The sequence below is a fragment of the Musca domestica genome, unplaced genomic scaffold (assembly GCF_030504385.1).
Source record: "Musca domestica strain aabys unplaced genomic scaffold, Musca_domestica.polishedcontigs.V.1.1 79, whole genome shotgun sequence".
NCBI classification, from domain to species: Eukaryota; Metazoa; Arthropoda; class Insecta; order Diptera; family Muscidae; genus Musca; species Musca domestica.
This window is the reverse complement of record NW_026712406.1, coordinates 1,661,245-1,686,637: the sequence shown is the minus strand read 5'-3', so window position 1 is coordinate 1,686,637 and position 25,393 is coordinate 1,661,245. Positions and strand designations below refer to the sequence as shown.

At 33.1% G+C, this 25,393-nt stretch overlaps 2 protein-coding genes across 2 annotated transcripts in view; one reads left to right on the top strand and one right to left on the bottom strand.

Annotated features, from left to right (window-relative positions):
* Positions 1-3,844, top strand: part of LOC131806545 (allatostatin-A-like) — a 40,340-nt gene extending 36,496 nt beyond the window's left edge. The window contains exons 2-3 of the mRNA XM_059130732.1: positions 1,975-2,455; positions 2,525-3,844. Of these exons, the coding sequence (XP_058986715.1) occupies positions 2,032-2,455; positions 2,525-2,625 (525 nt within the window). The 5' untranslated portion in view covers positions 1,975-2,031 and the 3' untranslated portion in view covers positions 2,626-3,844. The remainder of the gene's footprint in view (positions 1-1,974; positions 2,456-2,524) is intronic.
* Positions 3,845-9,106: 5,262 nt separating this feature from the next.
* Positions 9,107-24,689, bottom strand: LOC131806543 (dorsal-ventral patterning protein tolloid-like). Its single transcript, XM_059130730.1, has 12 exons — positions 24,153-24,689; positions 23,734-24,080; positions 20,273-20,434; positions 17,324-17,596; positions 16,619-17,261; positions 15,060-15,261; positions 11,380-11,641; positions 11,104-11,309; positions 10,670-11,032; positions 10,124-10,591; positions 9,804-10,057; positions 9,107-9,743 (listed from the first exon to the last, which is right to left on the bottom strand). The coding sequence occupies exons 1-12, from the start codon at positions 24,240-24,242 to the stop codon at positions 9,459-9,461; spliced, it is 3,555 nt and encodes a 1,184-aa protein (XP_058986713.1). The 5' UTR covers positions 24,243-24,689; the 3' UTR covers positions 9,107-9,458.
* Positions 24,690-25,393: the final 704 nt, after the last annotated feature.

The following is a 25,393-nucleotide window of genomic DNA, read 5'->3' as shown; positions in this document are numbered from 1 at the left end:
TTCTCAGCAGTTGGGCATGGCTCGGTCCATATTACAACGGATTATTCGCACTGATTTGCATTTGTTCCCATACAAAATTCAATTGACGCAAAGAATGTTGCTTGCGGACAAGCCTCGTCGATTGGAATGGGCCCAAAGGTCCGTCGAATATGGGCAACCCTGTATATGGGGGCTATACCAAAACGTTGACCTGCATGACAAATTTTCAATAACAAAAGTCATGCAGAAATAATATAAACATATATATATGGAGCTATAGCTATATCTGAACCGATTTCCACCAAATTTTAAGTACTTATTTTTATATTAAATTTGGCCGGGAGGGCCAAAATTCACACCATTTGAAATATATTAGCCATTTGGTGCACAAGAAACCTAAAATCGGATGAAGATAAATATGGGAGCTATATCTAAATTTGGACCGAACTTGATAAAATTTGATCTATGAATTGCTAGGCTGTATCTGATATCTGCTGCTAAATTTCAGTATTGTGGAGTGCATATAAAGAATGTAAGGGACTTAAACACCAAAACCGGATGAAACATATATATAGCTATATCTGAACCGATTTTCACAAAATTTGAAGCACAAAATTCAGTGCTGCAATGACAATGAAATTTTCTCTTTTACATTAATTGCAAATCATTGCTGAAATACGTCCTCAAAGCTTGAAAAGGTGATCAATGATCATATGTCCGGAATGACCATATGTCCGAAATTATATTTAAATGTTTAATGACAAATTGACTCATAATTCGTATGGAATGTGTGATAATCAGGCAGCTATGAGCACCCTCGAACGAAAAAGTATAAACAAAGCACACGTATACTCTCTCGATTTTCATTTGCCATTGATATGGCAGGGCGAGAGAGTCTCATACCACTACTAATGGTATGAGACTCTGTCACAATGTTACAATGGCTGTTATCTTGGCATTGATTTGTTCGTTCGTTCGAAGTGTTATCTTCTCTCTTTTATTATGTATGATAATATATAAAAATTGAAGAAGAATCCGAAACGCTCGAAATAGAGTGAGGGTTTGCTCTAAGTCTGAAATCGAGCGGGTGTGTGTAAGAGCAAACCAGTTTTAATGTTACTGTGAACTGTGCTGTGCTCGTGAAAATACACATTGAATGTATGACAAAGAGCTCTCGGAAGTTTGTTCCCACTCTAAGACGAAGAAAGCAGGCTCTCCCTTATTCAAGCGAAACCGAAGAATAGAGTTTGCTCGTTTTATTTTACTATCCTAGGGAGTGCTCCCGCTCCGAGCGATTTTTACTCTTTATTTGAATTCGAGCAAGTTTTTTGGTGTTTTGGCAATTTTCAATGGTCTCTAAGATAATCGAAATTAATTGAAGAGACTTCTATATGTTAAGTCCTTCTTGAAACTCCCACAAATGATTAACATTTTGAAATATATTGAATCCCACCAAATGTAATGGTTTTTATCAAACTTATGTCAAGGCCTATATATAAGGGGTTTCATTTAAGATATATTTTTCTACGGATTTTTTTAATGTTCAAGTACCTTCAAATTGGTGGAGGATTCTTATTTTATTTCCGCCAGAATGAATTAAAAAGTATTTTTTAATTTCTTATATTTTCAATATAAAATTGCAATAAAATTTTTTATTCTGCAATTACCAAACCTCAACATGTTAATAACGTTTTCAATTTATCACATAGAATTTAATAAAACTAATGACTTGGCTATGTAATTCAGAGAAAACAAGGCATTATGCAAACATACCCTCTGCCCTTGAGACATACCTAGAATTGGAGATTTTCCGTACGGTCATATGGTCATTTCATGTTATTTCAATATTGGATATTGACAAAACCATTGTCAAATTAATGGTCATTTAGTTTTAAGTGATCGTCAAGCATCATTTAACACAAACTCCCTCCTCATCCTCCTCGAAGATAAAGAAAACGCTTTACTAAATACCTTAAAAATTTTGTTTACTTCCAGCTACTCCTTACCCAGTCCAGTTTTGCTCCCAAAAATACACACACACCCACAACCACAATGAAGAAGTGTTTTGTCAGTCTCTTGATGTTGGCCTGCTGTTTGAGTGTGGCCTACTGTGAACACAACAACTACAATGAAGACGGGGGAGATAATGGCCAGGTGGCAGCCTCAGACGGTGTCAATTCTCTGTTCAACACAAATGTGGATGCCAGTAGTGCCGACTCGGATGTGGCCAAGGATAATTTGGACAAGAGAGTGGAACGTTATGCCTTCGGCCTGGGTAGACGTGCATACACCTATACCAATGGCGGTAATGGCATCAAACGTCTGCCGGTCTACAATTTCGGTTTGGGCAAGAGGGCCCGCCCCTATTCATTTGGTTTGGGCAAACGTTTCGACTATGATGATTATGAGCAAATGGCAGAAAATGCCAATCTGATGGCAGCCAGAGGTATGTTGGCAGGATTCGGAACTATGAATGGTATGTGTAGAAATGAGTAAAGCCGTAGAAATATTTTCAAATTACTTTTAATTTTGTTTTTCTGTACAGATGACAAACGCAATCGTCCCTACAGCTTTGGTTTGGGCAAACGCTCCGATGGTGGCCAAAGTTATTCCCGGCCCTATGGTTTTGGTCTGGGACGTCGTTAAGTGCCAGTGAGCAGTAACTAGACTTCCAAGGGCTAGTTGAAGAATATTTCAAAGGAAATTCCCCCGAATTTTTTTTGTTTTTTATTTCCAGCCAAAATTTCCTTTGAAATGTGACTTCAAACGCCAAGTCATATCAAGCAAGCAACCAACCAATTAACCTGCAACACCCTCTACCAAAAAAGCATAACCAAAGCAACAATTCGGGAATATTCTAATGGAGATAGTTTCATTTGAAGGGATAACAAACAACAAAAATAAAAACTGATGAATTCTAAGGCAGCCAAAAATATAAATTATTTATAATAAAAAATAAATTAATGTTAATATAAAAAAAAACACTAAAGAAAATAAAAATTTCAAGAATTTATATTTTTTTCTTGTTTCATGAAAAAAAAATAAATAAAAAATATTTTTAGGTGTAGCCTCCTTATTTTTAGTTGTAAAAGATTGAGTGCCATTTGCAAAACATTATTAATAATAAACTGCGTCAAATAAAATTTACAAAAAAAATTCCTTAAAAAAATCGGTGTCAATGTTTCAAAACAATTATTTAACAAACCACACTTATGTATTTATATATAAAATCAGCAGAAAATAAAAAATATGTAACCACACAATTTAGAAAAAAAAAATAAATCTAAGTTCAGTTAAATTTAAAAAAACGCAAACAAATATTAATTTTAGCCAGTAAAAATAAAATAAAAAACTAAATGTGTTATCGGTGTCATTCGAGCAAAAAAAAAAAACAAGAAATAAGAAACAACAAAAAATAAATAAATTATAAAATTACTAAGTCGTTTCCGGAGGAAATTCCAAAACAAGTAGACGAAGAATCAGAAACTGTCCTCAACGCTTGTGCATTCGCGGTTTATTGTCAACAGAGCCAACAAAAAGCAAGAAAAATATAATTTAATAAAAAAAAATTTCCTTCACCCCCCTTCAATCTTCAAGACGAACTAGTCACCAACTTCCTATCATTGAAAGCCGCCCCAAACTCCACATCCTACTTTTTTCCGCCTTTCTAAATAAAAAAAAATACATATTTAACCTTATTTGCTGTCTCTTCTAAGAAAACTGACTAACATGTCAACGAAAATCAACAACAACATATAAATGAATTTTGTAAATAAAATGTCTAACATTCATGTACTATACAACAAGAAAAATATCAACAACAACAAGAACAAATAAATATATAACCATAAAAGAAGAAAAATGTAAACAAAAATAATATATTGAAATATCAATAAAATATATATTATCTCAATGTGAATAAATTATTTGAAACTGAATGGTGTTGATTGGAATGGAAGGATAAAGATGGAAATAAAAATAAAATAAAAACGCTATACTTATTTTATTATTATTATTATTATTATTATTATATTATTATTATTATTATTATATATTATTATTATTATTATTATTATTATTATTAATTATTATTATTATTATTATTATTATTATTATTATTATTATTATTATTATTATTATTATTATTATTATTATTATTATTATTATTATTATTATTATTATTATTATTATTATTATTATATTATTATTATTATTATTATTATTATTATTATATTATTATTATTATTATTATTATTATTATTATTATTATTATTATTATTATTATTAGTATTATTATTATTATTATTATTATTATATTATTATTATTATTATTATTATTATTATTATTATTATTATTATTATTATATTATTATTATTATTATTATTATATTATTATTATTATTATATTATTATTATTATTATTATTATTATTATTATTATTATTATTATTATTATTATTATTATTATTATTATTATTATTATTATTATTATTATTATTATATTATTATTATTATTATTATTAGTATTATTATTATTATTATTATTATTATTATATTATTATTATTATTATTATTATTATTATTATTATTATTATTATTATTAATATAATTATTATTATTACTATTATTATTATTTTTTTTTTTTGGAGAAATTTCAATTTATATTTGATTTGAACGGAGATTGGAGTCAAAACCTTCCAAATAGCAAAAAACAGGAAGGAAGGAGACTATAACAAAATGTTATTATTACATTAAATATTTTTTTTTTGCGAGGATGTTCGAATGCGTCATGGAATTTATGAGGGTTATATGTATTAAAAATATTAACCCCTTTTGGGGGAGGTACCAGAAGTATTGGACATTTCTAATTTTATAAGCGTTATTGTCCAAAAATTGAACCCGAAGGAGTGATCCATTCCATCCATTCTGTATACCAGATCTAGAGTAGGTATAAATTTATATATAAACAAGTAAAATAACACCTATGTTCATCCGTGGCGAACTTTTAATACCCTTCACCATTTGGAAATAATTTCAAAATTTTCAAAAAAGCCCATCGAAAAATAACGCCCGAAAAACATATAGAAGTTATGCGAGAAAGTAGACCTGCATAAGTAATTTTTTGTCACAGATTGCAGTATCGACTCCGAAATTCAAATACGAAGTGTGAAACAATGCCGATGAATAATGTGGCAAATATCATTAAAATACCGAATAAAGGGATCTACATTTGAATGTTAGTTATAACCAGTAAAGAAAGTCTTAAAGTCGCACAGGCCGACTTTATGATACCCTACCCCACTAATTTATTAGAGCTCCACATAGCAATTAAAAGTTTTTATGGGAGAATTTAATAATACACGATATGATTATAATTATTATTTAAACTTCAAAGGACTAAATATGCCGAAGCATGTGTATCTTTTAAATTCGGACTTGTGTTGCACATCTGGTGCACAAAAATTTAAAATCGGATAAAAATATATATGGGAGCTATATCTAAATTTTGACCGATTATCTTCAATTTCAATAGGGTTCGTCCTTGGGCCAAAACACATGATTTGTGCAAAATTTCATCTGGATAGGGCAATAAATGCGAACTGTACTTTGTTTACAAAAATACATGGACAGACGGACGGACATGCATAAATCGACTCAGAATGTGATTCTATGCAGATCATCAAAAAGAACTATGGGTCTATCTCGTTTCCACCCCCAGATTTAAAACTCTCTGTTGTAACTTTACCCGATTTGGAAGATTTACACAAGGAATATTGCATCATTATAATCAGCGAGGATTATTTGTGACGGGAAGATTTTAAACTGAACCTTACTTCCTTGCGCTCCTCAGAAAAAAAGATTTAAAATCTTGGTCTAACGAGTAATTGCTTAAATTATTGTGCCTAAACTATTTGGAAAAAGTTTCAAATTTTTTTTTTTGTTTGAGCGCCATCTAGTGTCAAACAGTTTTTTCGTATATTGGTCACAATAAAGGTCATTGCTAGAATCAATCACAATAAGTAACCAAATATGTTTGTCAAACTGTAAATCATTTGTTAAATATAGATGGCGGTAAGGCGGTAAGTAGGTCAATAGACGATGTCAAAACCTTTGAACGGTACTAAGGTAATCACATAGACGGAGATGACAAACTAACCAAAAAGGTGAACTGAATAATATAAAGATTATACGATTAATAAGAAATGTAACTCACCTTCTAAACAATATTTGCGACAATATTGATAAAATCTTCTGCTATTCTTTCTTTGATGAAACATTTGTGTGTCTTTTTCACTCTCGTCTCTCGATGTAGTTTAATTTCACTCCAAGCTTTTGTTCATCTCTTTCATTGGCGTTTTGTTTCAATCAATCCGTGTAGTTAGCCGATGTTTTTTGATGCTTTTGGTCTAGATCTTCCGTTTAAAATTCAGACGTTTATGTATTCAATTTTTTAAATCGAATTTTCAATAAAATTCGGCGTCAGAGTTATATGACATGACAAAAACAATATTTTCAAGTCTGTGTTGAAAAGTTATTGGGAAATTTTCTTCAATTTTTTTTAATTGTCAGTTTTAGTTTTTTTCGTTGTATTTCGGATTGTTAATTATAAACGGGTGTTGTTTATATTTTTCGTGAGATTTTTTCGAATTTATGTTTAATACAAATTGTGATAAATAACGAGGTTTTTTGTGAAAATTTAGTTCATAAGGATAAATGTGTATTAATGCTTCTTCTCATTAATTGTTTTCACTACTCTTTGAATGTTCTTTTGTGACAGATGATGAATGCACAACCACAATGGTAAGTTGTCAACATTTTTCGTTTGATTACACGGTTTTTATACTCTCCGCCAAGGCCTACATAAACGGATTCGTGATTTGAATTTTCATACCCTCTTATGGGCAAAACGTGCCGCATCGATACAACGGTTTTAGACCATAGGTCTCTTTGAACCAAATCACTTTCAGGACATTAAGATCTAGCGTCCGTCCGTCTGTCTGGCTACTGCGCACGATAATTCTAGAGTGATTTGGCCAAAACTTGCTACATCGTAATATTATTGTCAAACTTAGATCGAGTTCTGAGATGGGCAATATAAGTCCACTCCTTCCATTAGCTCCCAAAAAAAGGTTGAAACTTTCAAAAAAAAAAATATTTTAATGCACAAAAAGAGAAAGGATAATCCGCAAAATTGCGCAAAATTTGTCAACCCATAAAAAAAAATTAAATAATTTCAATTTATATAAAATGTGATGTAAGAGTCCGATTGTCTTCAAATTTCACACATCCCAATATTTTTATCAACCCAAGGTCTGATGTAAAGATGGAATATATCGGTCCACTCCTTCTGGTACCTCCCCCACAAAGGGTCGAAATTTAAAAAAAAAAATATTTTCTGCACAGCAAGAGAAAGAATATTCTGATTTTGCTCTAAATCTAAGAATCCTAATATTTGCATCAAGGCTGGGTCAAGTGCGAAAATGGATAATATCGGGCCACTCCATCAAGTACCTCCCCACAAAGAGTCAAAATTTGAATAATTACAACTCTTATAAAATGTGAAATAAAAGTCCAATTATCTTCAAATTTCACATATTCCGAAATTTTTATTAACCGAAGGTCTGGTGTTAATATGGACAATATCGGTACACTCCTTCTGGTACCTCCACCACAAAGGGTCGAAATTTTCAAAAAAATATTTTCTGAACAGAAAGAGAAAGAATATTGCGATTTTGATCCAACTTTGCGAATACTAATTTTTGCATCAGTACTAGGTCAGTTGTGAAAATGGTTAATATCGGTCCACTCCATCAAGTACCACTCCCACAAATGGTCAACATTTGGAATAATTATAACTCTTAAAAAAATTTTAAATAAGAGTCCAATTGTCTTCAAATTTAGCACATGTCAATATTTCTACCAACAAAATATATGGTGCAAAGACGGTACATATTGAACCACTTCTTTTGGTACCATCCCCCCAAAGGGTCCAAATTCGGAATAATTATAACTCTTATAAAATGTGATGTAAGAGTCCGATTGTCTTAAAATTTCATATATATTTATAAGTTTTTATTAACACAAGATCTGGTGTGTATCATGGTACAATGATATCAAGGTAGGGCTATGATATCATATGATTTTATTTTTTTTATTTTTTTGGCTTAATATGTCATCTTTATTTGTTTATGTATGTGATTTCTTTTCAATAACAAAAAATTGTTTAGAAAATATTCAAATTCGAGTGTTTTCAAAATGTTTATTTCATCGTATGCATCGACAAAATCTAGAGTTTTTGTAGCGAAATAATCCTTTAGAGATATATAGAACATGGTTATGAAAAGAAGTGTTGACCTTCCATTCAGTTATCGCGGTTTTCAATTATTTATTCAAAATAAATGCAACAAGTTGTTTGATTTTTTTATTGTTTTGATACTAATTCTGACATTACAAGCCAAACAGGTAGACCTCTATACTTGCAATTTTTTCAAAGTTGGCCTACCTTCTCTTCATTGTACCATGGTGTGAATGTAGGATATATTGGATCACTCTTTCTGGTACCTTCCCCACAACGGGTCAAAATTTTAAATATCCGTGAAGCTCGATTCCATTCAGACTTGGCGTATTTCAATATTTCTATCAACACAAGATCTATTATAAAGATGATAGAGATCGGATCATTCCTTCTTGTACCTCTCCCACAAAAGTCATAGAAAATTCGGAGAAAAGCATGCGGTTCTCTTCACATATCCCATTACTTCTACTAACAGAAGATTTGCTGTGAAAATAGGATATATCGGTCCACTCCTTCTGGTAACTTCTCCAAAAAGGGTCAAAATTTTGAATATCTAGGAAGTTTATAAAACCCGAAATTAATCGCTAATGCATCTACCTGTATTATTCCACCATGGAAGGACCACATTAAAATGTGCACCTATTAAATTTCCCCGTTAAACTTCTAGCTCTGTGACTTTTAGCGCCATCTACACATGAAATGTATGTATGTATGCTCTCTCTCTCTCCCCATCACTTAGTGCCTTTAAAACTGTATAACCGTTAATATGCATTTCAAACCTCTTGGGAAACTCACCTCATTACTGTTGTTCAAAATTCAAATCACCAAAATATTTAATTTTTTTCTTTTAAACTTAATTTATATTAATTTCATATCAACATTTAATTAGTACACATAAAAAGAAAACATAAAAATTAATTTATGGTTCTGTGGACTTTATACAATTGTGTGGGTGGTTGGGTGTGTGTGTGTGTGAGTGTTATCTCTTAGATATCTTAGAGGGCAAATATTTACAAAGGCTTTTAATGTACAATATAATAATAATAAACAACAACTAATTTAGTAATTAAAATTAATGTGTTTTTTTTTTGTGATGAGAACAAAAACAATGGAGGAACCAACATTTTATGAATTTTATTTCACAACTGATTTTATTTTTGTTTTAAAATCGGTGAGAAATTAATTCAATTGAGACGTAATCGTTGGCCCGTTGAGCGATGGGGTTTGTAATTTCGTATACCCCGATAATCGTCTTGATCGTAGTCATTGCCGAAATTGGTGTCGGTGCCATAGTAGACAGACTTCATGTAGCCCGGGAATGGGGTCACAGACATATAATCATCGGACACATCATCATCTGGTGGTTCAACGGCCACAAAGGAGAGAGCAAATCCTCGCAGCGATGTGGATTCATCGGTTTGGAAGCGTATTAGTATGGTGTCGGAATAGGACACAATGACGGGGGGTTTCTAAAAATAAAAAAATGATTAGTTTTATATATTTTTAAATAATTTAAATCAAAAATTTACCCTATTTCCACAATATTTGCCATGGAAGGTATTCCTTTGAAAACTTTGCTCCTCGGAGATTTCCACCGAGTCATAGTCACATCTATCCGAATATTCAATTTCAAAGTGTAGGAACTTTATTTTAACACTGCTATCGGGATCGGCCTGTATGCGCCAATTGCAGTACATGTTGCGTTTGTAGTTTCGTGAACCAAACCTGGGATGGGAATAAAATATTTGACTGCGATTTGTGGCCCTTAGATAGCCACCACATTCTGTAAGGGAGAGAGAGGACAAAATTAGTAACCTATTTATTTTTAACTGAATATATATCCACTTACCCGTCGAATAGGTTGCCATAAACCCCTTACGCTGCAACCCTGCATCCGTTTTCAAAACCATAAACATATCATTGGAGGAGGCCACCACGGCATAGGGCTCCCTGCCACCACAATATATACCCAAAATGGAACTATTCTCCGATTTGCCATCGTGGATACCCACATAGTCATAGATGCACTCCTGATGATTTTCCAATTGAAAATCATGGAATGTCAGCTGGATGCGATGACCCAAAACCGTGTGGAAATGCCAGTAGCAATAAATGTTGCGCGGATAATCCTCAGGATAATGGGGACTGGAGATGACACCATATGGATTGGTGATTTCAAATTTACAACTGGTCTCGGTACAGTTGTGGTGATTTTCATCCAAAGTGAAACCGTTGCGACAACTGCACACATAGGAACCAAAAGTGTTGCGACAGAAATGCTGGCAGCCGCCATTGTTGATGCTGCACTCATCGGTATCTGCAATACAAAAGAGAAACACACATTACAATTTTATATTTTACTCTCTCTCTCTCTCTCTCTCTCTCTCTTACTTACCCGTCTCAAACTTGGCCGAAAATCCCAAATGCTGCACCGACTTATCCGAGTAGAATTCCAAACGTAATATATTCTGCTCCGAATTGATTGTGGGTGGCAACTCATGGCCACAATAGACCCCAATTTTCTTTAGACGATTATCTCTCAGCTTAGAATAGATTACCAAATAATCATAATTACATTCGGTGTATTGCATTTTTGTGCCCTCCAAATCGAAATGGGTAAAATTCAGGAAGACGGCATGATGGGGTGGGGCAACTATTTCCCACACACACTCCTTGGAGATGGGATAAACATCTGGCCACCCAGGAGAATTTACCGTACCATTACCCACACTGGCATCAATGATGCCGCCACAAGCATCTGAAAAGAAAAACAAAAACAGAAGTCCCGTGTTATTAAATCCCATTCACTATTCCGATTTGATTGCTTACCTTCACAACTTCGGCCATCCGCCTGCAATTCATAGCCGGCAAAACAGCCACACTGATAACTGCCCAGGGTGTTGATGCATTCATGTTGACAGCCATGATTATTGAACTGGCACTCATCGACTTCCTGCATGAACTCGGCCGAGAAGCCAACTTTTTGCACCGAACCGTCAGATACGAACTTCACATACATTTGATTGCCATTTGTCCTGCAAAAAAATAAAATTTTCAATATTAGAAATCCTCAAAAATAAAAAGAAATATTTTTTTTTAACTTACTTAATATTGGGCGGCAATTTATAGCCACAAAATATTCCAATCAAATCCGCATCGGAACTATTGCCATCCCTTATCTCGACATAATCGTAAATGCAGTTATCATGATTTTCCAATTCAAAGGATTGAAATTTCAATGCCACCTGATGATTATCCGGAACCGTTATACGCCAAATGCATTCCTTGTCGGGGAAATACTCCAAGGGATAGTTGGGTGAGTCTATGCGCCGATCTTCGGTTAGAAAAATATCGCCACCACATACAACTGAAAAGAAAAAAATTTAAATTTTAATTTTTTTTTTTTTTGATATTATTTTATTAAATATTTAAACTTAATTCTAGATAATAACCAGTAGAGAAAGACCAATTTATGTGGCTTTGGAGGACTTATAATTTTTAGCTATTTATGGAAGGTTTTTTACTACTCAGAATCGATTTCCACTAAATTTGCAAGAGGCACTTGTGTCTGCACTGATTTTTACCGAATTCATCCTATTTGAGCTGATTGATATATATGACTGATATATATGGGAGCTATATCCACATCTTATATTTTCGGCAGAGAATTTAATATAATTTGCGGCGAAAATATATATATGGGACCTTTAGCTGTTTCCGAACCGATTTTGAAATTTGGCACACTTTATTCCAGGCTGAATTCGGTTGTATGTGCTAAAATCCACTAAATTTGGGCTTATATTAACCATAAAAACTCAAATCGGATAAAGGATATAAATGGAAGGTATATTCAAATCTGAACCGATTTTCATAAAATTTGGCAAAAGTATTTTTGAGCTGTATTCGATATTCTTGTTATGGAGAACTTTTTACAACTGTCGGGAACAAAAATAAGAGATGAGAAGAACAATATATAAGAGAGCTATAACTATGCCCTGAAAGAATATCCTGAAAGAATCTACTATTTTTGCAATTTTTCTCGATACCATAAAGGGAATATCGGTTATCGTAGTTAAAAATTTTACATTCTTGCAGTTCTTGAAGAGGACAAATATCTGAAACGAATTTTACGATTTTGACATACCAATTTTTTGCAATAAATGGCTCTAGGCTCAACTTGATCGCATCCTATTTGAACGAATATTAGACATTTGGTGCACCATAAAAGACAATTTTGGACGAAAATGCACATGGGAGCTATATCTAAAAATTGGCCTAGAATATCTATTTTCATTTCGATATATAAACAAGTAAAAAAACATTAAGTTCGGCCGGGCCAAACTTTTAATACCCGCCACCTTAGGGTAAAGGAAACATTAGAAGAAATGTGGCAAAAACCATTAAAATGCCGAATATCGGGAGGTACCGTTATATGGGGGCTATACCAAATCGTGGACCTACACATGCAAGGTTCCGCCAACGGAGCTAGAACCCATTATGACCTACAAATACCAATTTTCAGACAAATACGTGAAAAAAATGTGGCAAAAATCATCAAATTACCGAATATCGGGAGGTACCGTTATATGGGGGCTATACCAAAACGTGGACATATAATTACAATGACTCGCCACACGAACTGGGACCTATTATGACTCACAAATACCAATTTTTAGACAAATCAGTGAAAAAATGAGGCAAAAACCATCAAAATACCGAATATCGGGAGGTACCGTTATATGGTAGCTATACCAAATCATGGACCCATACATGCAATGTTTCGCCACCGGAGCTAAAAAATACCAATTTTTTGACAAATCCGTTAAAAAAATGTGGCAAAAATAATGAAAATATCGAATATCGGGAGGTACCATCATATGTAGGCTATACCAAAACGTGGACCTATACATGCAATATTTTGCCACACGTACAGGGACCCGTTATGATCTACAAATACCAATTTTCAGATAAATCCGTGAAAAAATGTGGCATAAATCATCAAAATACCGAATATCGGGAGGTACCGTTATATGGGGACTATGCCAGAACGTGGACCGATATATCTCATTTTCAATACTAACCATCCTAGATACAATACCAATTGCTCTGCTAAATTTTGGCGCTCTACGTCAAATAATGTGGGCTGTATAGTGATTTCAACAGACAGACAGACGGACATCGTTAAATCGACTAAGAATTTTATGCTGATTATGAATATATATACTTTATGGGGTCTACGACGAATATTTAAGGATGTTACAAACGGAATGACAAAATTAATATACCCTCCTTTCCAAGGTGGAGGGTATAAAAATACATATATAGACAAATGGACGGACAGAATCATCAAAAGAAATTCTTGGTCCATTTCCATATTACAAACAAATGCACAAAGACATAATATCCTGTACCACAATGTGCTGTGAGGTATAAACAGTTAGGAGGAATGCTTCTTTTGATTTAAAAAAATCGGCTTTTTCCTAAGTCATTTCAAAATGTACATGAGACGCAAAGCATGCAACAATCTATGTCATTTTGGATACGATTTTCTACTCTCTCAATAATACCTGTAAAAAAATTAGAAAGTCGATTTCAACAACCGTTGGCTAAAACCAAAGTACAATAAGGTGATATACAACATCTTCGTAAATACTACAGAAATACAGCCCCGAGAATATGGCAACTTCCTCTCAGAATTTTTCAAAATATAACAACAACAAAAAGTTGTTTTGATTTAAATTGCCAATTTTTTTCAGTTCCACGGCAAAACTGGTTAACAACTTTAATGCGCGCCTGCAATTTAATTTCTACCAAAAATTCGGAAATTCGTGTTGGAGAACAAAAATCCAAAATCGATCGATGAAAAATCTAAAAGTCGTCTTCTGCTCTTTACTACGTAAAAAGAAAATAAATTAAAGTAGCAATGGATTGAGCATTACTCTCTATTTCCATATCTCTCTCACTCTCCTTAGAAGTAGTCAACGACATCTACTTGACTATAAAAAATATATTAATTTATCGCAAGCTACTTTTCAACTCCTACGGTAAAAAACAAAAATTTGGACTTACCCTAAATAATAGAAAAATTTGGATAAGCAGATCGCCTAATTAGAATTATATGAAAAATAGAAGGGAATTTGAGATTGGAGCGAGAGAGAGAGAAAATCATTCACCGTTTCCGTTTTCTCAACACTGAAATAAAGGAGAATAATATATTTGTAAGTCCTCTTCAGCAAATTTGTGGAAATATAATTTTCAAAACTATCTGATATTTTTTTTGATTTTTTAAATATTAATTCCCAAAAAAACTTGAATTTTCCATTTTTTTTTCTTGAGTATTATTTCCGGATTATTACTTCCGGAGAAAATTTTCACACTTCTAAGCTCACAAAACTATTTTTCAGAATTTTTGACCAAACTCTGCTACTTCAATATATTTCTGAAAAATATTGTATGGATTTTAAAACTTTCATCTACTTTCGGTATTTTTCGGGGAGATTGCAGTAACATATTTTAAACAAGTGACAATTTACTGCGGATTCGGGTTAAAACCCTAAATCTGATAATTTTGTGGGGGGTGATATGAAGATGGAATATATCGGTCCACTCCTTCTGGTACCTCCCTCACAAGGGGTCTCCTGAGTATAAATAATTTTGAAAAAAAAAAAAAAAATAATAATACGGAATTTTTACGTAGGAAATTGTAAATTTATCTGAATGTGTTAAGAAATTCCCTAACTCAAGTTATATTCATTTTTTTTTCTTATTAAATAATTTTGACTTACCTTCAAAGTCCGCAATGAAACCACGATAACCCTTACTTCCTCCGTGCCTGTTGACGTAACTAATAAGCATTCGGCTGGAATCACTTTTTATGGTAACAGATGTATGATTTCCACAGAGTCGTTGAATAACCGGCGATTTATGCCAATAGCCGTCTCGTATTTCGATATAATCCTTGGAGCAATCAGGTGATGATAATAAATTCTGAAGCAAAAAGGCAGAAATTTAGAGAAAGAAAGAAAAATGTTTGATTATTTCAATTTAGTAAAAAATGGTTTATATTTTCAAAGAAATTATGAAAAATATTTAAATGAAATTTAATGAGCATCCTTTTTTTGAAAAACTGTTGAAAAAAAAGTAATTTTAGGAAAGAAAAACTGTTGAAGATTTTCTGAAGATATACGATTTTATGCAACGGGGGTGTTTACTACTTCGCTTTTAAGTAAACCAATGATGTAATTTATATCACTTAAAAAAAAACACAATGGGCCCAAATCAGTAAGATTTTACCTTTTTTAAAAACTAATTTTTTTTCAGTCGTAGATTTTTTACAAAAAAAAAATCTTAGTTGTGAAAGACAATATTTCGTGGATTTTTTAAAAGTTATTTTTCCGAAAGATAATTATTCTCTAATTTTTTTAAAAAATATTTTTTGGATAAAAAATTTAAATTATAATTTAATAATGTAAAAATATTTTTCCGAGGGACTATTAGTCGTGGATTAAAAAAATTGCATAACAACTTGGTATCGATTTTTTAAAAATTATTTTTCTGAAAGACAATTTGTCGTGGATTTTTAAACAAAATATTTTTCAGATTGAAGATTTTTAAAAAAGTGTTTCACCAAAAGACTATTCGTCGTGGATTTAAAAAAATATGTCACCAAAAGACAACTAGTTGTAGATTTAAAAAAAATCTTTCTTCCAAAAAACTATTAGTCGTGGATTTAAAGAAAAATATTTTTTTAAAGACCATTAGTCGTAATTTTTCAAAGAAATTTTTTCGAAATACAATTATTTGTATCATTAAAAAAATAGATTTTTAGCGAAAAAATATTTTGTGAAACACAATTAGTTGTGAATTCAAAAATATGTTTCCAAAAGAAATATAATTAAAAAAAATCCCAAAGACAATTAGTCGTGGATTTTTAAAAATATTCTTCTTGGACAACAATTAGTCGTATTTTTTTTAAATTTTTTTGTCAAAGACATTTAGTCGTGGATTTTTTTAAAAATTATTTTTCCGAAAAACAGTTGGTCGTGAATTTTTTTAAAAATTATTTTTCCGAAAAACAATTGGTCGTGGATTTTTTTAAAAATTATTTTTCCAAAAGATAATTAGTCGTGGATTTTTTAAAAATTATTTTTCCGAAAGACAATTGATCGTGGATTTATGTAATAGTTTCTACTAAGCATTGTATAATAGTTTTAGCCTTTTTTAGGTGGTCTCCATTTTTAAATGGATATTCAGCAGGAAGTGCACATTTTGGGCTACCAATTTCGTTTTTCCTACCCTATATCATTATAGCAAATTATACCAATTTTCCATTGTTTTCACTTACCACTTGATGCAATTGCAGTATAATCCTTTCACCATTAGTTGCCGTTATTCTCCATTCACACGACTCCAAGGACTTATCAAAATCCGTTGACGTCTCATCGCCATCTTCATCATACACTCCATTTCCGCTACCCTCAACATCCAAATCATTCTCACGATCCCGTACACTCGATCGATAATTATAATGCGGGGCAATAATTTGTCCTGCATTCTGTTGAAATGTTCGACCACATGTGGCACACTTATACAAGAGATTAGCTTGGGCAATATCGCCACGACTCAGCCGAACTCTCTGGCCAATTTCGATTTTTTCATGTTCTCTCACACCGATCGGTTGTATTGTATCGAGATAGACACTTTTCGAGAAGGTGTTGCGGGCATAATGCATTATGGAATTGTAGTCATAGGGCAGGCCCAACGAATCAACATCCTCCGGAGAAAGGACATCAAAATTGTACTCCTGACCCTTCATAATGTTCGCCTTATTGATGATAATGTGATTGTCACGATCCACTCGGGTGTGTTCATGCCAAAATCCAACAACGTGACCCAATTCATGGACGACAATGCCGAATTTTTCACAATTGCGTCCAATCGAAATGGCCTGACGTCCATTTCCACGTTTGCCCACAAATGAACAGCATCTAGGGAGAATAGATTTGGATTATTTTATGATATTGGAGATGGGGTTATGCGCATTACTTACCCGCAATTCTTGATGGTGAAATAAATATAGTTGGGATGCACTTTCGGATCTCTCTCCACAAATTTAATGCATGTAAAATTTTCCCAGTGCCGCATGGCCTGTTTGAACAGCGCCTTATGGGCCCCACTGAAAATGTGATCAATTTCATAGGGTATCACCCCATAGTCCCAGATACGTTCTTTCTTCGCCGTCACAGCTCTCCGGCTGCGATGAACATCATTTTGTTGTTGATACTGGGTCAAGAGATGTTTTTGAGCTCTAGGCAATTTAGGACTAAGAAAAAGGAAAACAAATGGTTTTTTTATTTTTCAAAATTATAACAAGGTTTTTATTTTTATTTTTCGTTCTTAAATATCTACATTATAATTTATAACTATTTTTTTAAATAACATTTTCTAAAAAAATATGAATTTAATTCTAATCTTAGTTCAGTTTTGGATGTCTGAGATCACTCCTTTGTGAAGTTTTACAGCCTTTCGAATATTTATGAGTTTTTTCTTTTATTCCCTGAAAGAGAAGGGTATAGGCCAAATTTAGTACAGTTTTCTTAATGAGAAAAATATTTAAAAATTAAATTTAATTTTTTATGAAAAAAAAACTGAATAAATTTTGGCTATAATGGCTTCTCTGTGGCATTGTAAAAATGTGTGTATGTATCTAAAAAATATCTACAGAAAATAATATTTCGGATTTTTTGGACTAGAAATGGAAGTATGAAAGCTTTCTAAAAGCCCTAAATAATAGTAAAAGGATATCTAAGAAGGTTTTGAAGGGAGAATTATCTCAGAAATTAGTCAATTAAATACTGAGAATTGACTCGGAAATTAGTCAATAAAATACGCCAGGGGTAGAAAACCTGTAGTGGTGGATAGAAAACTTTATATGGCTTCAGAATATCTGTAAGGGCAGGAAACTTTGTAGAGGTATTTTAGGGATAGAAGATCTTCAGGATTTATCAAATGTTCTCAATATGTGACATAGATCCTCTATGACTTGAGCCCTGTATATAAGTTGTATGAAATTTGGTCCTTCGGTGTAAGAATGGATCTTTCGTCACCTTCCATGAATAAAAGAACTCATATTGATATTTTATGCTTAAAATATCTTAGAGGCCTTCCATGGATAATATAAGACAAAAGTCGGGTCTTCTATAGTAACGTCTTTCAAGTGTGGAACTCAGCTCTACGTGGAAGAAACATCCTAAAAAGGAATCTTCCATTAATAAAAGTCCATCTAGAGGACTTCAGTGGGCAAACTAAAATATTCTATAAATAAAAACGAAATTCCCGAGATCTAGTGGAAATAGGTTTGCTTAGAAAGGATTACATGGATTAAAAAGCAAAAAAAAAAATCGAAAATTTCTCAAAGTATAAATCTAGTGTTAAGAAAGGGTAACCAATGTTTGGAATTCTACTCTTATGAACTCTGTTCATAAAACCAAAAACACTGGCTTATTGTGAGAGTAAAGAGGGAGAGAGGGATCGAAAAACAATTTTTGGTAAAGACATTCTATGAACTATGTTCATAAAACTAGAAGCAGTGTGAGAGTAAAAAGGGAGAGAGAGAGATAGAGAGAGCGAAAAATAATTTTGGCAAAGAAGGCAGTTTTTGTTGACATTCTATGAACGCTGTTCATAAAATTAAAAACAATGGCTTAATGTGCGAGCAAAGAGGGAGTGAAAGCGAAAAACAATTTTGGTAAAGAGAGTGATTTTTGATGACATTCTATGAACTCTGTTCATAAAACTAAAAAAATGGCTTATTGTGAGAGAAGAGAGAGAGAGAGAGAGAGAGTAAGCGAAAAACAATTTTGATAGAGAGGGCGGTTTTTAAAGACATTATTAATTTCTCTTAAATATTTTCTTTTGCGGACCGATATGCCAGCACAAGGTTTTGAGCAGCCTTCTTTTTACTGACACCGAATTGAATTGGAAAATTCATATGCGAATTATTTGTATGTAAACCCCATTAGTTATGATGGATGTGAGAGACCGTTAAAGAGAGGAGAGACACGTAGACATGGTTTACAGGACTAAAACGAGCCAAGCAATCCACCAAAACTAACCACCACTATTGGCTGTGGAATGAGAGAGAGCATGTTAGAAAGCAGGAGAAAGCAGAAAAAGTAGAGTGGTATACTTGGGGATTTTAAAAACATAATTTCGGAATGTATGAAAAGCTTGCATATTTCTGAAAAATGGTGGATATAATATGATTCTATGAAATTTTACAAATATTCTAGGGGAGTATGGAAAAATGAGCTATGAAGGAAATTATGAATAAATGCATGATTTTTTTTTCTATATAGAGGAGTCTTATATTCTATAAAAACAATGTATTCTATAAAAATACGTTTATGAAAAAATCAGGTATTCCTCTTAGGATAATAGAATACTTTCCTTAAGTCTTATATTAATCTTCTATAATTAGAATTTATTTAAGTCTTCCCGTTAGAGAATCCTTGCATTTTATAGGATACCTTACGGAGGCTTATATAAAAAGAAGCTCTAATAAAAGTTTTCTATCGATATGCGTTCTTTAGAAGTTTTCGGAGATAGGGTGGTATTGTAGAAGTTTTGTGAAAAATATAAAGAAAGTTTTTTTGAAGGACATTTTACAGAAGAAACCCTCTTTTTATAAAATATTTCTCAAGAGAAATAAATTTGAAGGTAATTTCTAGGGAACTAATATTAAACAATTTTCAGGTCCTAAAAAGCAGGATATATCTCATATAACTTCTGCGGAAATATAAACATATTAAATATTTGTCCCATTTATAAAAAAATCTAAAATTTTCCACACTTTTGGATTTATGAGATCCAGCCCATTAATTGTTTGTCTTTTTATTGATATGCTATACCCATAAATACCCAAAATATTGTAAAAAAATCACAGAACACCCCCTTTCTAACTAATCACATTTTTATATTTAATTTATATTTAATTTACCTGATCATTTCCTTTTTCCGTTTTGACGAATCATCCTTTTTGTGACTTGGTGCATGGTGTTTTTGATTGTGGCGTTTTTTGTGTTTCTTAAAACGACCACCCTCCATGGCACCGCCACCACCCACTCTCACTTTTTTACCCTTCAACTGTTTAAAGAGACGCCTGAAAATAAAAGAAGAGGAAGAAATAATTAAAAACATGCCATAAATACAACATAATATGATCTTGATATCATTTAAATAGCCAACCAACTAGCAGGTAACAAGTAATTCAATCCATCCTTCCCTCTCGCTTTACAACGCGATCATGTCGCGCAGGTAAAAGCAAATAAGAAAAACATGCTTAATTGAAAACCTCCTGGGATTTTCCAGGGAAATTTCACACAGCCATATAGTACCTACAATGACAATTCATAAGGAGCCGTAGAAATTCCTGGGTAAAACCCATAACGAATTGAATTGAAAAGACGACAGCAGGATAACATAAGTGGCCGAGGTGATGGTACTTAAGGTAAAAAGGGATCAAGGATGTTGCAAAAATATTATCATTGTTCGGTTGTTAACTAAAGTGGGTGCTTAACAAGAGCTATCATAAAACACTTGAAACCAGGTAGCAGCTCGACGATCACAGAGACCGTGAAAAGACATGGATACTTGAGATTTGATATCTGAGTCAAATGGCATAACAATAGCACGAGTTATTTGTTGGTTTCGAAAAGAGAAAGGGAAGAGAGAGAGCGCGAGAGAATGACAAGAAGTAACGGGGAACTAATGAAGAGCAATGTGATTGTTGTTTCCTTATTATGGGAGAATAAGAATAAGCGAGTATGATAGGGCTTATTAAATATTTTTTATGTTATGGAAGTGAGACGGAAATGAGAAAAATTAAAAAAGTTGAATTTAAGGGATAATAAAATATTAGATTAGACTGATATTAGAAACAGTATTATTGTTAAAAAAATCAAAGAAATTAAACAATACTTAAAAGTTGATTTGTAAAAACTAAGAGAAAATGGCTTCAATTTTAAAAAGAGCAAATTCTCATATTTGACTTAGGTAGAATTAATCAAGAAGGGCGCCCTCTCACCAGTGGCTCAAAGAAGAGATGAGCAAAATAATGAAAGAGAAATTATTAAGAGCATATGATCAAAAATTATCCCCAAAACAGATCATCATAATATATTTTGGCAGGTTAGGCCGAAATGTAGTTCTCTTTGAATTTTTCATGTCAGGCTATAAAATTGAGAGTCCAAAAAGTGAAGTTGCTTTCACTTGAAAAGCCTTAATGAATCATATGGTCTTTTGTAATGAGAGTCCTTATAGCAGACTTCTATCTTTATCAGATATTATTTAGGTCTTACGTAGGGACAAAACTGTCTTGAGTTTTTCACAAGATGAAATATCCTTTAGAGGCCTCCAGAGAGAAAGAGAGAGGGAGAGAGAACACTTTCTAGAAGTCTTCCATGAAAGAGAGAGAGAGTCTTTTGAGAAATTTTCTAGCGATAGATGATTTTTAGAAGAGTTTGGTGCATTATAACCCTATGAAGGTCCTCTGAACTGAAAATCTAACGAGGAATGTGTAATAAAGAAATTTTGCTTGGAAGAAGGTATCTTGCTCATTGGGATCCCAAAATGTCATCGTACTGCATTTTGGTTTGAAATTGTAGCTATGGCCTTAAATTCGAAAAATTACAGATATTTACAAAAGGGAGTAAACAGAAAGGATTATTTTAGGAAAAGTCTTCTAATTTTATATAACACGAAATAGTAACCAGGTGTAAGAGTCAGAAATGTAACCAGGACGTTAAAAATTTATAAACTTTGAAGACCCAGCCCTATGTTGATTATATTTTTATTCGAAGGGATTAACCCAAAACTACATTAACCAGTGTAAAATTTTAGCACCCCTTCTTAAGTATATCGGATTCTTATAACGAGGCAGAAGACCACCGTTTAATCGACTCAGAACAAGAAGAATTATTTACTTAATGGCGCTGACGTTGCCAGGGGTATGAAGAGGCACATACATTATGGGAGAGTCTCTTGGTATAGAAAATCTATTACTTTTAAACCCGAAATGTCACAATACAGCCAACTTGGTCTGAACATCAGGTCCATAATTTAAAAAAAAAAATTAAAATTTTTCAATACTAGAATGTCCCGCGTTAAATTTCAGAACCCTATCTAAACTATATCGGAATTTAATTAAGAAGGCAGACGAACATCGTTTAATCGACTCAAAATACAAATTATTTACAATAGGGTACTGACGTAGCCAGGGGTGCGAAGAGACTCGAGCTCATAAATGTATGGGAGAGTGGGACTGCTTAGGATAGAAAAATCTATAAAACTTCTTTGAGATAACAAATTGTATAGAGAAATCCTCTTTAAACTGAGTTAACTTCAAGGCACCCTGTGAATACTCCCGTTTTTTATATCAAACCGATAAGAACGGAAGGTGGTAGGTTCGATGCCCTTGAAAAAAAGCTAAAAAAAAATTGATAGAAGGAAATTGAAGAAAGATGATAGAAGGCAAGTGCCCTATAATTTATCTGTACTCCTGAATTGAGGTAAGAAACATATCATATTCGTCCCACCTGTAATTTCCGCGGGAATAATTTCTTGGCCTATTTCTCTCACAGAATGTCGCGAGTTCGATATCCTGGCCAGTCAAAATATTTATATATATTTTTTTAAATATTTTCAATTAGTGTCATAATATGATCGACCTAAAAAGGATGTCATATTTAAATAGAAAAAGATTCAGCTTTATTAAAAATATCGACATGTTTCCCTTGCATCTCTTGGAATATTTTTCAGGATTTTATTATAAGTTCTAAACATTGGATTCCATATTTCACTTTTTTTCCATTTATACCTCTGTGGACCATATGAATCCTAGGCAATATTTCTATTTTACCCCCTAAATATTATTCGATGACCATTCAAATTGGTAGGTTTCCGCCCAGCCCTAAACTCTAATCCCATACTAAGTTCCACTTCGGTTGGTCTATAACTGCGACCTGTAGAGCAACTGCAAAATCAGGATTTTTTTATTTTTTGTCTTCTTTTAATTCCCCATTGAAATTTGTTAAATAAAGGCCCACTATTTATTGTTACCAACCTTCTAAAGACCTTGATTTATCTCTAACTCTAACTCAAATAAATTTAATTTTTGGTTCAAAATTCTCCAGGTGATTTTGATATATATCATTCCCTCCAAAAAAAAAGACACCTGCTGTTTGAAATAAATTTCAATTTTTTTAACCCATGCTGAGATTTGATGTTGTTTAACAAACCATTTGAAGGCTATTCAAAATCCTTTTGTTTGATTCTTATTTTTTTCAAGTGGTTTCTGGAAACACCTGCTTTTCGTATTGTTTTTCGTTTTCGTTTTTGGCAATTTCGATATTCAGTTGTTGGTGTTTTTGTAGTGTTTTTTTAGATTTCGGCTTGTCTTACCTTTTTAGGGTCATTTGTCTCAGTTGCTCCTTGGGTATGCCCGAAGAATCATCACCCTTGTCTTTCTTCTCGTTTATCAGTTTCTCTGGCGGAACACTGGGCTGGCTAATGATGTTGCGCTCATAAAAGAAATTGTGGTGTATATCGTGTTCAATATTTTTGGCATTCGATTGTATTTTGCTGGCCTCGCCATTGTAGAGGAAGGCAGGCATGTGATTTTGTGGTTTTTTGCGTCCTTTTTTCGATGACATCATAGATTCGCGATCGGCTTCTGCCGCAGCCAGTTCCAGTAAATGCTGGACATGGGCGGGTGATTTACCGGCCGTGTTACCTTTGGTATTGGGAGCCTGTGTTTAATTTGAAATGATATTCAATTTTAATTTTCATTTTCCACAACAACAAAACCAAACATGACTTACAATCTGTTTATCAATTGTTATAAATTGTTCTGGCCTTTCGATAATATCGAAACGACCCTCCGGATCGATTTGTAACTGCTGTTTTGCCATCAAACTCTTGAGGTGTAACCGAAATTTAATCCCCAAATTTGGGGTATTAAAATCAAGACCCACACACAATTTATCATTGATATTTTCTTCATGTTGTTGTAATTTCTTTGGAAATTTTCCAATTTTCTGTTATTTATTTATCACTTCACTTTAAATTTCTTGGTAATTAAATTTTTATCACCAACCACAGCATTATCTGCTTAAATTAAATTCTTGGAATCTTTTCTTTTTTTTCTGGTGTTATTTCGAAACAATTTCAAATATTTTTTCTCCTTGGCTTGAGATTTTGTTTTACTTTTTCCTTCACTTGTAGCCGATTTCGTTTTCAAAACCTAGTTTTTTCTTCTTCTGTTTTTGGTGATATTGAACTTCACTCTGTGAAAACAAATCTCAAACTGATGGCATAACACACGCAGCGGCCTTAATATATTTGTATTCTGACTTCAAGAACAGCGGCGGCGGATTGAGCATGAGATGGTGCTGATGATGATGTAGACGAGGAAGGAAGGTACGAAGGTAGAAAAAAATAAATGTGTGGCGTCGGCGGTGTTGGTGGCGGCTGCGCACATACATGCCACCAGCACTACCACCACCAACAACAAAACATCAATACACAAATAAGTCCGATCGTATTCACTAAGGCATCCATACCATTGCTACTACAAACGGATCAAAGGCACATTAACACACAAGCAATGAGATAGACACAAAACTCACACACACACACACACACTCGCACTCATTCTCGTAGTGAGCTCATAAAACTTCAACTCAATGCTGGGATAAACTGTGATGTATGTGCGCCAACAAAAACAATAACAACAACACCAACAACTGCATTAGCCTTTACCGATATGCTCTAAGGGTATCTTGTTAATATAATCTGCTCCAAAAGATCGCAAACTCATCACCAACTCCATAAGGCGCAGGCGTATCCACCACCAACAACAACAACTTTAAGTATTCTCCCATACTTTGTTGTTGGGGGAGAGTTGTTCTGTATGTGTGTGGAATATTTCTTGAAAACCACACACCCTTTGTTGTTGCTGTTGCGTTTTTGGAGTTTAATTTTTTTGTTGCCCTCATCTGCATACCACAAAGAATTGAAGTTATTGCAACACAACCAAAATTCAATGTTTTCTGGAGGTTCC